General features: G+C 36.7%; 1 protein-coding gene across 1 annotated transcript; it reads right to left on the reverse strand.

The window, feature by feature from the left end:
* Window positions 1-282: 282 nt before the first annotated feature.
* LOC123905413 lies at window positions 283-10144 on the reverse strand. Its single transcript, XM_045955011.1, has 2 exons — window positions 8387-10144; window positions 283-969 (listed from the first exon to the last, which is right to left on the reverse strand). Exons 1-2 carry the CDS (start codon window positions 10142-10144, stop codon window positions 283-285), a joined length of 2445 nt encoding a protein of 814 aa, XP_045810967.1.
* Window positions 10145-17031: the final 6887 nt, after the last annotated feature.

A 17031-nucleotide genomic window follows, 5' to 3' on the forward strand; every position in this document is an offset into this window, starting at 1 on the left:
TCATCAACGGTACTCTATCTTGATGAGGAAGAACTGCCTGCAAAAGTGTTAGAAAAATGTGTAGTGTGTGCAGGTGGAACGATGTTGGCGCCCCCACCAGCGGCAACATTTTGAGAAATGTGCGTGGGAGCTCTATTAGTCACAGGATCATCAGAGATAGTCATAAAAAAATCAAAAATAAAAGAAAGCAAAAATTAAACAAGAATTAAAGAAAACTCATGGGTTGCCTCCCATGCAGCGCTTTGTTTAACGTCGGTTAGCTCGACTTCTTAACCCTTTAGATTAGTATGGTGCCTCTTCCAAACTCACGTTCTTAAAATTATGCCCAACATCCTTAGGTCTCCATTTGAACATGTCAAACCATCTCATAGGTGTTTTCCTTTTTCTTTTCTTTTTCTTGGAGGCAAACAGAGATGTTTTATTTTGGAAGATATTACTTTCTGGGTGGGCTTTTAGTATGTCGGGAGGTACTCGTTTAAAGGGTGTGTTATCGACATTTGTTTCAGCTATGTCGAGTCTATAGCAAGAGCTTTTCTTTAAACATTTAGCTAGGTCGTCATTACCATTTTTATGAGTCGGAGGGATGAGAGTTTTTAGAATTTCAGAATTTTTGGTTTTATCTTTCTCCATCTCTTTTCTACATTCTTTGACGACGTCTAACATATAGCAACTATCTTCAATGGCCGATGCGTTCATGAATTGTGTTAAGATAAATTCAACTTTTTCTTCACCTACTTCAAAGGTGAGCTTTCCTTTTTTCACATCTATTATGGCACCGGCGGTTGCTAAGAATGGCCTTCCTAAGATTATGGGTGCATTGGAATCTTCCCTAATGTCCATGACTATAAAATCAGTTGGGATAAAGAATTGACCTATACGTACTGGCACGTTTTCTAGTATACCTAAGGGGTATTTGACAGAACGGTCAGCGAATTGTATTGACATTTTAGTTGGTCTCAATTCTCCTAACTTAAGTTTTTCACATAAGGCTACGGTCATTAAACTGATACTGGCTCCTAGATCACATAGTGCTCTATCTATTACGTACTTTCCAATGACACAGGGTATGGAGAAACTTCCTGGGTCTTTTAACTTAGGGGGCATTTCGTTTTGTAATATGGCGCTACACTCGGCAGTGAGTGTAACACCCAAACCCATTATTTATATATTTATACTTTTAGTAAAATCTTTTTCAAAATACGCAACGGAAAATCACATTTAATTTATTGAATATTGGTTCGAGTATTACACTCCTCTACCAAAATAATACTATTGTAGTTAATTAGTAAAAATACTTGTTTATACAAATGTTAAATCAACTAATGTATTTATTAGCTATACAAAACAACCTAGATAAGGAGACTCTATATACATATAAAACCCCTTTTTCCCGTGTCACAATCAGAGCGGAGCTTCACCGACGACTCGACATCGAATACCACAAAACCTGTAAATCTGGACCCCCAACGATCCAGCACATAACACATAAAAGAGAGTTAGATAACATACTCAAAATATACAAGTGTAAGTAAATGGTACTTAAACACTTCTTCATAAAAACATGCATAATCATACATTATACATATACATCACCATCATTCATGCATATTCATATATCATGCATATACTTCATTTATCACATAATCAATCATCCACAATTATACAACAAACATATAGTTTCACGTCGTCTCGGACAATACCAAAACATCAACAAATACATTGTTCAGATTATGGTCATGACGGACCCTGCGTTGTTCATTTTATAGTCATGACGGACTCTGCTCCTCACATACGGATTAACAATCAACATTTACCAAGTATGTGTCAAACATCATTTATTATAAAATGCACACATAATCCCTAATGCAATCTAATGCTTCACATTCATGTTATGTCCTCTAGACACCTCTAATGCATGTGGTACCATCGTCTTTATCAGAGTATTTCACCTCCGATATCCGTCTTTATCAAACAAATATAGTTCGATATCCTTCTTTATTGGACAAGCCAATATCCCTAAATATTCATGATGCATGCACTCAAAACTCATGAATATATTCATCAACAATTTTGGCATATAGCCCGTCAACAATAACGTGGAACACTATCCAACGTCCGTCTTTATTAAGATAATCAATACCTTAATATCCGTCTTTATTAGAATAACATAATTCTAATATCCTTCTTTATTAAGTTGATTAACACCTTAATATACTTCATTTATACTTCATACATGATTAACAATCGTTATAAGCATCAACAAGCATCAACAAGAATCAACAAGCATCAACAATCATGTAAGAATAAGACACTGATTGAAAATACATGCAAAGGAAGATAGCAGATGAAAAATTGGTGAAATCTGCAGCATTTCCGCCTGGGACGGAAATATTTACGTTTGAGGCGGAAGTTTACGTTTGAGGCGGAAATTTTTACGCCTGAGGCGGAAAAACATCTGAAAGGCTGGCTGCTCACTGTTCTGCCGTTTCAGGCGGAAATTATTGTGCCTGAGGCGGAAAAACATGCGTTTTCTACACAAAAACGCCCAAAAATCTCATTTTTCATGTTATAAACCCCAAATGAGTTTGTATTCAAGTGCTACAAACATATCTAAACACAAAAGGACGGTTCATTTCACCGATCTACCATTTTTACTACGAAAAAGTAGAGATTTAACACTTTTACTCAAAACTCTCAAGAACACAAAGTTCTTGAGTTTAATCTTTCATAAACTCGTTTTTTAATCATTAAATCCGTTCATTAATCATGTTAAAAGCATGTTAAACATATTAAGAACCTTAGGAACGATTTCCATCAAGAAAATCCATTCACAACTAAAACGAAAATGGGGTGGAGGAAGTTCGGGTGAGGAGAAATCGACATTCTCCCCTTCCTCGAGTCACCCACGAATATGAAATCTACTCTCTTACCTGGATTCGAAGAAAACACGACGAAGATCTCGAATCTCTAGCTCTCCCCTTGCTCTAGCTCCCAAGCTCTCCTCTTCTCCTCTCTCAAGAACATAAGAACATGAGAAAAATGAATTTCTCTTCTCCCTCTCATGGCCATATGGCGCCACACACACACACAAGGCCCATTGGGCCTCAAGCCCAATTGGCTTGGCCCAATAACACGTTAACTCTCACTATTCGCTTAATAACTAAAGTACTCGATAAATAACTCTAGTTATTAACTTAATTAAAATTCCACGTTAAATAAAATATTTTAACACATAAAAATAATAATACGAAAATTGGGTCGTTACAACTCTCCCCCACTTAAAAGATTTTCGCCCTCGAAAATTACGCTACTAAAACAACTCCGGATAACTCCTGTATCCGACCTTCCAACGAAACGTTCAAAACGCTACACATTACTAAGTTTGACAAAATTAGTTTATCCCATCCAACACAATTTTTGTCCATTTATCAACAAGAGATCAAGGACGGCCAGTTCCTCAATTTGTCAATAAATATTCAACAATCATGATATCGGCACAAACCATTCTTATCAAACCGCTAAAACGTCCACTCCGCACGAAACATCCATAGATTCACATTCTACGATACTCACAACTCTACTCCAAAACAGGTACAAACAATCAAACTCTCCGAAAGATACTTCCGTGGAATACTTCCACAACTCCGTAATTCTCATAAATCTTTGATTCCCTCATGAATCACTTAACCGTGTTACATCACTTATTCATATCCGAATCTTATTCCAACATGTCACTCGATAATTCAATTCCAAAAATCACTTGATGACCAACATTCTCAAACTTCATTGACACAAGCTAAAAACTACCGTCTCTAACCGTCAAATTCCTTTTAAGTTATGCACCAAATCACTACCGTTCCATCATCCATGATGAAACAATTTAAAATCCTTTACTTCATTGTCACCGATTGTGACCATACCACATCAACATCCACGATACATCTAACAAAACTAGTCTCTACCGACTCTTCCATTCCATGAATCCAAATTCCTTAGCAAATACTTACTCACTCTTATCTTTTGGGCACTACAAAATGCTCTCCGATACTTACCTTAGGCATCGCCTTCAACTCCTTACTATATGTGCTCAAACACAACATCTACTCACATGTGCGATAATCCTTTTCGCAAACTCCCACCTAACACAAGTCACTTCCAACATGACCTCCTATTACTCACTCTCAACACGTTCTCCAACGGCTAACTTTCTTATTCTTCATCATTCAAAAATAATACCTCTCTTTTAGCTTCATCTCCACCTCTAGGATCTCTACGTTCTCATTCAACATGTGACACCAATTGTCCGGTCATTATCCAAATCCAATTACCCTTTCTTCGGCAAGCTCTCACAAAATCTTTCGAATTGTTATCCTATTTCCATCTTCGAATACACTCGACTACTCATACAATCCTCACTTCCAACGATTCAACAAACATACCAAACCTATTATGATACTTCTCAATTCCATTCTCATTTACTTTAAAACCTACTTCACTTCATCGATTAATGAACACCAACGGTTCACTAATCTTCACATCTCTCATGAAAATTACTTCACACACTAGACTTAGAACTCCAAATTGTTCAACCAATTCAACCTACTACCAAATGCACGACTCACGTAAAACTTCTTACTCCAACATCCGGTACAACATCCGATCCCCTTGGATGACAACTTACTTCAAAATCATCACCTCTCAAGAATCATAATCACTTCCTCTTCCTCATATTCGACTCCTTCCGATCAAACAGGTACTTCAACCTTGGTCCACAAAAATGATGCCTTCAAACTTTTAGTGTAAGACACAATCTCCAACCGTTCCGAATACTCTTCATCTCACTTAACCAATCTCACTAACGCCCCACGATGAAACACTTGGTCCGACAACTTCTCTTCTAGTAGTTTCTCACAACTTGTTGCGCCCATTCATTCCACTTCGAACAATGTCGCCAATTCCTAAATATTCCGCTTCAAGAACATCTCTACTCATCTCATCTTCTCACGTTCGAAACATCTGTGAGGGATATAACCTTCTCCCCCACTTATCTCAGACTCACTCGTACTCTTCCACTAGAACTTTTGGTGCTCACACCTAACGGTTCTATCGTCTCTAAACATATTCTTCCTAAGAAGAAACTAGTATCGACATCGTTTACACGCATGTCGCATACAAGGGACAAAACCTAACCCACGATACCTAAACACTAACACAAATTCATGCAAGCATTCAAGTAACCGATACTTCCCTCACTTTTCAAAGTTAGGAAATCAAAGCAACACAAGAAAAATGAACATTGCATAGCAATAATTCATATTCACATCTAATCAACTTAGAACAAGACATCAACAAAATAAATTTCTTGTCTGGCTCCCTCGCTTAGCAAAAGCTAGCGAGCTCCCGGCGAGACAAGTCGCAAACATTCACAGGATTTAGCAAGACTTGGCGAGATTTAGCGAGGTTCATTCTTCGCCTAGCGAGCACATCCAAAAATCTGGGTGCTCTGCTACGGTTTTGAACTTACGCTCACTAAACTCTCGTTTTCTCGACTCACTAATCCACAAAATCCAAATCTTCAAGCATATAACATCATTATAAACTTGAAAGCACAATTAGAATCATGCATCAACAATCACAACATAGAATTATGAGATCTTCATGTTTTTACTCATAAAACGCATAGCAATTCAAATCCCTAGTAATCCTCTAACACATGTTATAAACAAACATATAACAAACACATACAAGGACACATTAATATCCTAATCTTCTCACCATTTTGAAAATTTAATTTTCACTTACTCAAAGAAAATAACTCTATATTTTCACCAAAATCTTCATCATCAAGAAAATAACATTAGTTTTTCTTTTAAAATTATTTCAAATCATTACCACATGCAGTTTTATATCATGCCGGATCATCACATGCAGTTTTACATCATGCCGGATCATCAACAATTAGCAATAAGCATCAACCCATCAAGTTTAAACTACCAAAAGGTTAAACTCTAAGCATATACAACTATTATAAACATAGAAGCATAGCACTCATACAATCACTCAACAAAAGAGTGGATCAATTAATCCAATTCACATCACTCATAGTCCCTAAATGAACAACATGAATGATTTCACAAAACAACACAAAATTGTTAGACAAACGCGACTAACACACAATACTCACTTGGTCTGACTGCACAGACCTGCTCTGATCGACACATAACCCACACAGTCCGAAGACAACGGGGCTCTGATACCAATTGTAACACCCAAACCCATTATTTATATATTTATACTTTTAGTAAAATCTTTTTCAAAATACGCAACGGAAAATCACATTTAATTTATTGAATATTGGTTCGAGTATTACACTCCTCTACCCAAATAATACTAATGTAGTTAATTAGTAAAAATACTTGTTTATACAAATGTTAAATCAACTAATGTATTTATTAGCTATACAAAACAACCTAGATAAGGAGACTCTATATACATATAAAACCCCTTTTTCCCGTGTCACAATCAGAGCGGAGCTTCACCGACGACTCGACATCGAATACCACAAAACCTGTAAATCTGGACCCCCAACGATCCAGCACATAACACATAAAAGAGAGTTAGATAACATACTCAAAATATACAAGTGTAAGTAAATGGTACTTAAACACTTCTTCATAAAAACATGCATAATCATACATTATACATATACATCACCATCATTCATGCATATTCATATATCATGCATATACTTCATTTATCACATAATCAATCATCCACAATTATACAACAAACATATAGTTTCACGTCGTCTCGGACAATACCAAAACATCAACAAATACATTGTTCAGATTATGGTCATGACGGACCCTGCGTTGTTCATTTTATAGTCATGACGGACTCTGCTCCTCACATACGGATTAACAATCAACATTTACCAAGTATGTGTCAAACATCATTTATTATAAAATGCACACATAATCCCTAATGCAATCTAATGCTTCACATTCATGTTATGTCCTCTAGACACCTCTAATGCATGTGGTACCATCGTCTTTATCAGAGTATTTCACCTCCGATATCCGTCTTTATCAAACAAATATAGTTCGATATCCTTCTTTATTGGACAAGCCAATATCCCTAAATATTCATGATGCATGCACTCAAAACTCATGAATATATTCATCAACAATTTTGGCATATAGCCCGTCAACAATAACGTGGAACACTATCCAACGTCCGTCTTTATTAAGATAATCAATACCTTAATATCCGTCTTTATTAGAATAACATAATTCTAATATCCTTCTTTATTAAGTTGATTAACACCTTAATATACTTCATTTATACTTCATACATGATTAACAATCGTTATAAGCATCAACAAGCATCAACAAGCATCAACAAGCATCAACAATCATGTAAGAATAAGACACTGATTGAAAATACATGCAAAGGAAGATAGCAGATGAAAAATTGGTGAAATCTGCAGCATTTCCGCCTGGGGCGGAAATATTTACGTTTGAGGTGGAAGTTTACGTTTGAGGCGGAAATTTTTACGCCTGAGGCGGAAAAACATCTGAAAGGCTGGCTGCTCACTGTTCTGCCGTTTCAGGCGGAAATTATTGTGCCTGAGGCGGAAAAACATGCGTTTTCTACACAAAAACGCCCAAAAATCCCATTTTTCATGTTATAAACCCCAAATGAGTTTGTATTCAAGTGCTACAAACATATCTAAACACAAAAGGACGGTTCATTTCACCGATCTACCATTTTTACTACGAAAAAGTAGAGATTTAACACTTTTACTCAAAACTCTCAAGAACACAAAGTTCTTGAGTTTAATCTTTCATAAACTCGTTTTTTAATCATTAAATCCGTTCATTAATCATGTTAAAAGCATGTTAAACATATTAAGAACCTTAGGAACGATTTCCATCAAGAAAATCCATTCACAACTAAAACGAAAATGGGGTGGAGGAAGTTCGGGTGAGGAGAAATCGACCTTCTCCCCTTCCTCGAGTCACCCACGAATATGAAATCTACTCTCTTACCTGGATTCGAAGAAAACACGACGAAGATCTCGAATCTCTAGCTCTCCCCTTGCTCTAGCTCCCAAGCTCTCCTCTTCTCCTCTCTCAAGAACATAAGAACATGAGAAAAATGAATTTCTCTTCTCCCTCTCATGGCCATATGGCGCCACACACACACACAAGGCCCATTGGGCCTCAAGCCCAATTGGCTTGGCCCAATAACACGTTAACTCTCACTATTCGCTTAATAACTAAAGTACTCGATAAATAACTCTAGTTATTAACTTAATTAAAATTCCACGTTAAATAAAATATTTTAACACATAAAAATAATAATACGAAAATTGGGTCGTTACGGTGAGCATGACGGTCTCATCATCCTTGATCTTTTTCTTATTAGTCAAGATATCTTTAAGGAACTTAGCATATGAGGGCATTTGTGTGATAGCTTCCGTAAAAGGTATTGTGATGTTTAGTTTTTGTAGAAGCTCTACAAATTTCTTAAATTGCCCTACATTTTTGGATTGTACTAATCTTTGAGGATATGGGATGGGTGGTTTATATGGTGGGGGAGGAACGTAAGGTTTCTCTTTCTCTTTGGTTTCCTCTCCACTATCCTGCTTTTCTTTTGGTTCACTCTCCTTCTCGGTTGTCTTATCGAAATTGGGTTGCATGGCAGGATATTTAGTTCTAGGATCAGCTGGTCCATCATATTGTGTCCCACTTCGTAATATAACAGCATTCACATGTCCCCTAGGGTTTGGCTGAGGCTGGCCAGGAAATATGCCTGTAGGAGCAGAGGTAGATGCTTGTTGTTGTGCCACTTGTGCGATTTGTGTCTCTAACATCTTATTATGAGTGGTCAAGACATCTAACTTGCTTGTTATTTGCTTAATTTGCTCACTAGTTTGAAGGTTGGTTTGAGCTTGGGTAGTTATAAAGTTTTCCATTAATAGTTCAAGGTTAGACTTCCTAGGAGCAGGGTATGTAGTATTTTGGAAACCTGGTGGTGCTTGAGCAGGTGCTTGGGCGGGTGCATATAGAGCGTTGTTACTTTTGTACGAAAGGTATGGGTGGTTCCTCGAACCTTGGTTGTAAGGGTTTCCTTGAGTATAGTTCACTTGGTCTGGGGGAACTTCCATCAAGAGTTGACATTCAGCGATAGTGTGCCCTTGAATTCCACACAGTTCGCAGTTTGTAATTGTTGCAGCCACGGTGGCTGCAGGTGTTGTGGTCATACTCTCCATCTTTTGAGTTAGAGCTTCAAATTTGGCTTTAACAAGGTCAAGCTCGTTTACTTCGTACATACCGCCTTTCGTTTGAGGTTTCTCTACGGATGTTCTCTCGTTTCCCCACTGATAATGGTTCTGAGCCATGCTCTCGATAAGCTGATAGGCTTGGTTGTATGGTTTATCCATAAGTGCGCCACCAGCTGCGGCGTCTATGGTCAATCTTGTGTTGTACAAGAGACCATTGTAAAAGGTGTGGATAATTAGCCAATTTTCGAGTCCATGATATGGGCATAGCCTAATCATGTCTTTGTATCTTTCCCATGCTTCGAAAAGAGACTCGTTGTCTTTTTTTTTAAATCCATTAATTTGCGCTCTTAACATAGCAGTTTTGCTGGGTGGGAAATATCTGGCTAAAAAGACTTTCTTTAACTCATCCCATGAGGTGACTGAGTTAGATGGTAGGGACTGGAGCCAAGCTCTAGCTCTATCTCTTAACAAGAAAGGGAATAAACGAAGTCTTATAGCTTCGGGACTGACACCATTTGCCTTCACGGTATCTGCGTATTGCAAGAATATGGACAAATGTAAATTGGGGTCGTCCGTGGGGTTTCCGGAGAATTGGTTTTGTTGTACGGCCGACAACAGCGAAGGTTTAAGCTCAAAGTTATTTGCTTCAATAGCGGGGGCAGCGATGCTATTGTGCGGTTCTTCTTGCGAAGGAGTAGCGTAGGACCTTAGTGGTCGTTCTTGTGGGACTTCAGCCATAACTAAATCGGGAAGAGGAATCTCTAATTGATTTTCTAAATTTCTACGTCTTAAAAGACGTTCGGGTTCGCTAACTAGTTGCACCAATCTTTCGCCTCTAGAGCGAGTGCTTGGCATGCAACAAACGAACTATTCGGGGTAAAATAAAAATAAAATAAAATTGCCTTAGTCTCTACGGTGTAACACTGGAGTTACGATATCGACTAAATTGGTCCCCGGCAACGGCGCCAAAAACTTGATCGGAGGGCAACGTGACTGCAAGTATACAGTCGTGTCGTGTAGTTTTAAAAGATATCGAACCCAAAGGACCAATAATCGACCTACCGTATTCTAGTGTTGCTTTGTAAATCTAAGGCTAATGATTTAAAGGGTTTTGATTAATTGAATAATTAAAATAAGAGAAATAAATATATTTTTTTTAGATTTTTTATATGTAAATAAAATATTGCTAGGACGTGCTATTAGTTGCTTCAGAGGGTTCAATGCTTAATTCGCGCTAGACAAACTGTTAAATTTTCGAAACTATATTGATTTAAAAATACCAATCTCAGCTCTCGCAAATCTTGACTAGCATTATAAATTATAAAGGTGGTGCTTAACTCTCGTCCTCACACCCGCTAATAAAATACTCTTTGAAAAGCAATATAATTTAATTAACTCTAATCCCAACTCTCGTTGCGAATTAGATTTAATGTTCAGTTTTTACTATCTAGTAGAAATCTCACGCTCTCGCTCTATTGATTTTTACTTTAATTAATTCTCACTCTCGTGACAAATTATAATCAACGTTTAATTAAAAACTGCTTAAGAAAATAAAACAGTCGCCAGTTTTCAAGAATTATATTTGATTTAAAAACACTAATCTCAGCTCTCGCAAATCTTGACTAGCGTTATACTTAGATAAAATAAATGCTCAGCTCTCACGCGCTCACTTACCTATATAAGTATCTTTGAAAACCAATATAAAACTCATTAATCCTAAATAGCTCTCGCGGACTTTAGAACTAACGGTCAGTTTTAACTATCCGACAATAAACCTCAACTCTCGTCAATGTTGGTTTATTGCCTTTCAAACAATCCTCACTCTCGTGACGAATTATTTGAAAACGTATTTATTTAAAACTGGTGGTTGAAAACTATTAAGCACGAATTAACTACCGAACTCCTATTAGCTACTAACTACACATCCTAGCAACGCTAAATTTAGCTAGACATAACTAAAACTAAAGACATAAAAATAAAATAAGCAAATAAATAAATAGACATAATAAAAATAAAAACAAAAATTAAAAGCATAAAATAAAAGCAATAAAATAAAGACAAGAAATAAATAAGACCATAAAATAAAATAAGAACCTGAAATATAAAAGAAATCTCGAGTACGGATTCCGACAGCGTAACGGCAGGAAATAAAAAAAACTTATTAAATTCTCAACGGAGAATAAAATAATACTAAACTCTCAACTTTAGAGAAGAGAACCTTGTGGTACTAAGCCTAGTTCTCAATTCTCCAAGTCAAGTGTTCTATTTTTGAGTGAAGAGAACTAGCCTATTTATACTAAAATACAAGGAGGAAAAGAACAAAACTGGCCGATGTGGGACTTTGTTAAATTAGCGCGTGTCCGTTTGATACAGTGAATGGCCAGGATGAAAAGGAAGTGGCGAGGGCCACTTGGATGCAGCTGGCGGTCAGCACCAATGGCCAGCTGGTGGGCGCCATTTTGGGCTGCTTGGCGGGCGTCATTGCTTGATGATGGGCTGCACATGTGTGGCCCTTTTTCGTCCGTTTTTGCTCCTTTTTAGTCCATTTTTGCTCCTTTCTTCAATTCGTGCACTTTTTATCTGTTTATTTAAAATATGAGAAATAAGTAACTATTTATATAATAAAACTTCGGAATCGAAATAAAAACATATAAAATATAATAGTAAATTAACTAAATAAATAGCATATTTTTAGGCGTATCAAACTCCCCTAAACTTGAACCATTGCTTGTCCTCAAGCAATTTAGCTTGCATATAGAAAACATTTGAAATGCGAAGCAACTCACACGCACAGACTTAGAGAAAAATAACATCACAAGTACTCATACGTGGTCAGAAATTCAAATCGGCTAAGACTAATTAGTTAGGTTCTTTACACAATCAAGAAGGGTATTTCAACGACACACAAAGTTCTCCCTCTTATACATATCGAATTTGGATCATGCCGTTGTACTAAAATCTAAATCTTCTCCTTTGTTTCATCTTTTTTCATTCTAGACAGTCACATTAAGACCCTTTATCTATGTCACACACTTGGTAAGAAAATCGGTTAGCGTCTTTATTCATCTTTTTCAACTCGCAATTAGCTTGATGATGCAAAAAAAAATTTGTATGAGCATTCAGAGCTGCTGTATGACATTGTCGAGCTGCTGTTGACGGTGCTCTTCTGAACTCTCTCATTGGTTGTGATAGCCCTGCATTTGATGTTGGCTTTTGAAGAATTTGTGCTTATTGGGCTTGCATGAATTCCATTCGTTCCAACATCTCCTCTTGTTGCTGATGCATCGCATAAAAGAGTCCATCGCGCTCCTCGTTGATAGCATTTAGAGCGCGCATTTCATAGAACACATCATCAACGGTACTCTATCTTGATGAGGAAGAACTGCCTGCAAAAGTGTTAGAAAAATGTGTAGTGTGTGCAGGTGGAACGATGTTGGCGCCCCCACCAGCGGCAACATTTTGAGAAATGTGCGTGGGAGCTCTATTAGTCACAGGATCATCAGAGATAGTCATAAAAAAATCAAAAATAAAAGAAAGCAAAAATTAAACAAGAATTAAAGAAAACTCATGGGTTGCCTCCCATGCAGCGCTTTGTTTAACGTCGGTTAGCTCGACTTCTTAACCCTTTAGATTAGTATGGTGCCTCTTCCAAACTCACGTTCTTAAAATTATGCCCAACATCCTTAGGTCTCCATTTGAACATGTCAAACCATCTCATAGGTGTTTTCCTTTTTCTTTTCTTTTTCTTGGAGGCAAACAGAGATGTTTTATTTTGGAAGATATTACTTTCTGGGTGGGCTTTTAGTATGTCGGGAGGTACTCGTTTAAAGGGTGTGTTATCGACATTTGTTTCAGCTATGTCGAGTCTATAGCAAGAGCTTTTCTTTAAACATTTAGCTAGGTCGTCATTACCATTTTTATGAGTCGGAGGGATGAGAGTTTTTAGAATTTCAGAATTTTTGGTTTTATCTTTCTCCATCTCTTTTCTACATTCTTTGACGACGTCTAACATATAGCAACTATCTTCAATGGCCGATGCGTTCATGAATTGTGTTAAGATAAATTCAACTTTTTCTTCACCTACTTCAAAGGTGAGCTTTCCTTTTTTCACATCTATTATGGCACCGGCGGTTGCTAAGAATGGCCTTCCTAAGATTATGGGTGCATTGGAATCTTCCCTAATGTCCATGACTATAAAATCAGTTGGGATAAAGAATTGACCTATACGTACTGGCACGTTTTCTAGTATACCTAAGGGGTATTTGACAGAACGGTCAGCGAATTGTATTGACATTTTAGTTGGTCTCAATTCTCCTAACTTAAGTTTTTCACATAAGGCTACGGTCATTAAACTGATACTGGCTCCTAGATCACATAGTGCTCTATCTATTACGTACTTTCCAATGACACAGGGTATGGAGAAACTTCCTGGGTCTTTTAACTTAGGGGGCATTTCGTTTTGTAATATGGCGCTACACTCGGCAGTGAGTGTAACACCCAAACCCATTATTTATATATTTATACTTTTAGTAAAATCTTTTTCAAAATACGCAACGGAAAATCACATTTAATTTATTGAATATTGGTTCGAGTATTACACTCCTCTACCAAAATAATACTATTGTAGTTAATTAGTAAAAATACTTGTTTATACAAATGTTAAATCAACTAATGTATTTATTAGCTATACAAAACAACCTAGATAAGGAGACTCTATATACATATAAAACCCCTTTTTCCCGTGTCACAATCAGAGCGGAGCTTCACCGACGACTCGACATCGAATACCACAAAACCTGTAAATCTGGACCCCCAACGATCCAGCACATAACACATAAAAGAGAGTTAGATAACATACTCAAAATATACAAGTGTAAGTAAATGGTACTTAAACACTTCTTCATAAAAACATGCATAATCATACATTATACATATACATCACCATCATTCATGCATATTCATATATCATGCATATACTTCATTTATCACATAATCAATCATCCACAATTATACAACAAACATATAGTTTCACGTCGTCTCGGACAATACCAAAACATCAACAAATACATTGTTCAGATTATGGTCATGACGGACCCTGCGTTGTTCATTTTATAGTCATGACGGACTCTGCTCCTCACATACGGATTAACAATCAACATTTACCAAGTATGTGTCAAACATCATTTATTATAAAATGCACACATAATCCCTAATGCAATCTAATGCTTCACATTCATGTTATGTCCTCTAGACACCTCTAATGCATGTGGTACCATCGTCTTTATCAGAGTATTTCACCTCCGATATCCGTCTTTATCAAACAAATATAGTTCGATATCCTTCTTTATTGGACAAGCCAATATCCCTAAATATTCATGATGCATGCACTCAAAACTCATGAATATATTCATCAACAATTTTGGCATATAGTGTAACGACCCAATTTTCGTATTATTATTTTTATGTGTTAAAATATTTTATTTTAACGTGGCATTTTAATTAAGTTAATAACTTGAGTTATTTATCGAGTACTTTAGTTATTAAGCGAATAGTGAGAGTTAACGCGTTATTGGGCCAAGCCAATTGGGCTTGAGGCCCAATGGGCCTTGTGAGTGTGAGGGGGCGCCCATAAGGGCATAGTGAGGAAGAGAATTCATTTCTCATGTTCCTTTTGTGTTCTTGAGAGGAGAAGAGAGAGCTTGAGGAGCTAGGGCAAGAAGGAGAGCTAGGGATTCGAGAGCTTCGTCGTGTTTTCTTCGAATCCAGGTAAGAGAGTAGATTTCATATTCGTGGGTGACTCGAGGAAGGGGAGAATGTCGATTTCTCCTTACCCGAACTTCCTCCACCCCATTTTCGTTTTAGCTTAGAACGGATTTTCTTGATGGAAATCGTTCCTAAGGTTCTTGATATGTTTAACATGCTTGTAACATGATTAATGAACGGAAATAATGGTTAAAACGAGCTTTCTAATGGATTAAACTCAAGAACTTTGTGTTCTTGAGAGTTTTGATGAAAAAGTGTCAATCTTTACTTTTTCGATGTTTATGGCGTAGATCTGAGAAATGAACTGTCCTTTTGTGTTTAGATATGCTTGTTGCACTTGAATATGAACTTATTTGGGGTTTATAACATGAAAAATGACTTATGTGAGAGTTTTGAGAGTTTAGAGTTTGAAATGAGAAATGTAGAAAATTGTTATCTATGAGGTCTGAACCTTTACGTGCAATTTTGACCTCTTTTCGTTGCGAACTGGTTTTAGTGGCCAACATAAAAGTTGTAGCCCTGTTTGTTAGCTTTCCAACGAGTATATGTGCGTCTCCATTGGACTTTCGTAGCCCAAGTTATGATCGTTGCAATGAGAGGCTGTCCAGTAATTTCCGCCTAAAACGGAAGAGCAGTGAGCAGCCATCCTTTCTGATGTTTTTCCGCCCCAGGCGTAAATATTTCCGCCCCAGGCGGAAATACTGCAGTTTTCACCAGTTTTTCATCTGCGATCTTCCTTTGCATGTAGTTTCGAATCAGTGTCTTATTCTTACATGATTGTTGATGATTGTTGATGCTTGTTGATGATTGTTGATGCATATATTGATTGTTAATCATGTATGAAGTATAAATGAAGTATATTAAGGTGTTAATCAACTTAATAAAGAAGGATATTAGAATTATGTTATTCTAATAAAGACGGATATTAAGGTATTGATTATCTTAATAAAGACGGACGTTGGATAGTGTTCCACGTTATTGTTGACGGGCTATATGCCAAAATTGTTGATGAATATATTCATGAGTTTTGAGTGCATGCATCATGAATATTTAGGGATATTGGCTTGTCCAATAAAGAAGGATATCGAACTATATTTGTTTGATAAAGACGGATATCGGAGGTGAAATACCCTGATAAAGAAGATGGTACCACATGCATTAGAGGTGTCTAGAGGACATAGCATGAATGTGAAGCATTAGATTGCATTAGGGATTATGTGTGCATTTATGATAAATAATGTTGACACATACTTGGTAATGTTGATTGTTAATCCGTATGTGAGGAGCAGAGTCCGTCATGACTATAAAATGAACAACGCAGAGTCCGTCATGACTATAAAATGAACAACGCAGAGTCCGTCATGACTATAAATTGAACAACGCAGGGTCCGTCATGACCATAATCTGAACAATGTATTTGTTGATGTTTTGGTATTGTCCGAGATGACGTGAAACTATATGTTTGGTATATAATTGTAGATGATTGATTATGTGATAAATGAAGTAATATGCATGATATATGAATATGCATGAATGATGGTGATGTATATGTATAATGTATGATTATGCATGTTTTTATGAAGAAGTGTTTAAGTACAGTTTACTTACACTTGTATTATTTTGAGTATGTTATCTAACTCTCTTTTATGTGTTATGTGCTGGACCGTTGGGGGTCCAGATTTTACAGGATTTTGTGGTATTCGATGTTGAGTCGTCGGTGAAGCTCCGCTCTGATTGTGACACGGGAAAGGGTTTTATATTGTATATAAAGTCTATTGTCTAGGTTGTTTTGTATAATCAATAAATACATTAGTTGATTTAACATTTGTATAAACAAGTATTTTTACTAATTAACTACATTAGTATTATTTTTGATTGAAGAATGTAATACTCGAACCACAACTTTTATAATATCGAACATTACTTTCCGTTGCGTATTTTGAAAAAGATTTTTACTAAGGTAGAAATATAGAAATAAT

The sequence above is a fragment of the Trifolium pratense genome, linkage group LG2 (genome assembly GCF_020283565.1).
Source record: "Trifolium pratense cultivar HEN17-A07 linkage group LG2, ARS_RC_1.1, whole genome shotgun sequence".
Taxonomy (NCBI): Eukaryota; Viridiplantae; Streptophyta; class Magnoliopsida; order Fabales; family Fabaceae; genus Trifolium; species Trifolium pratense.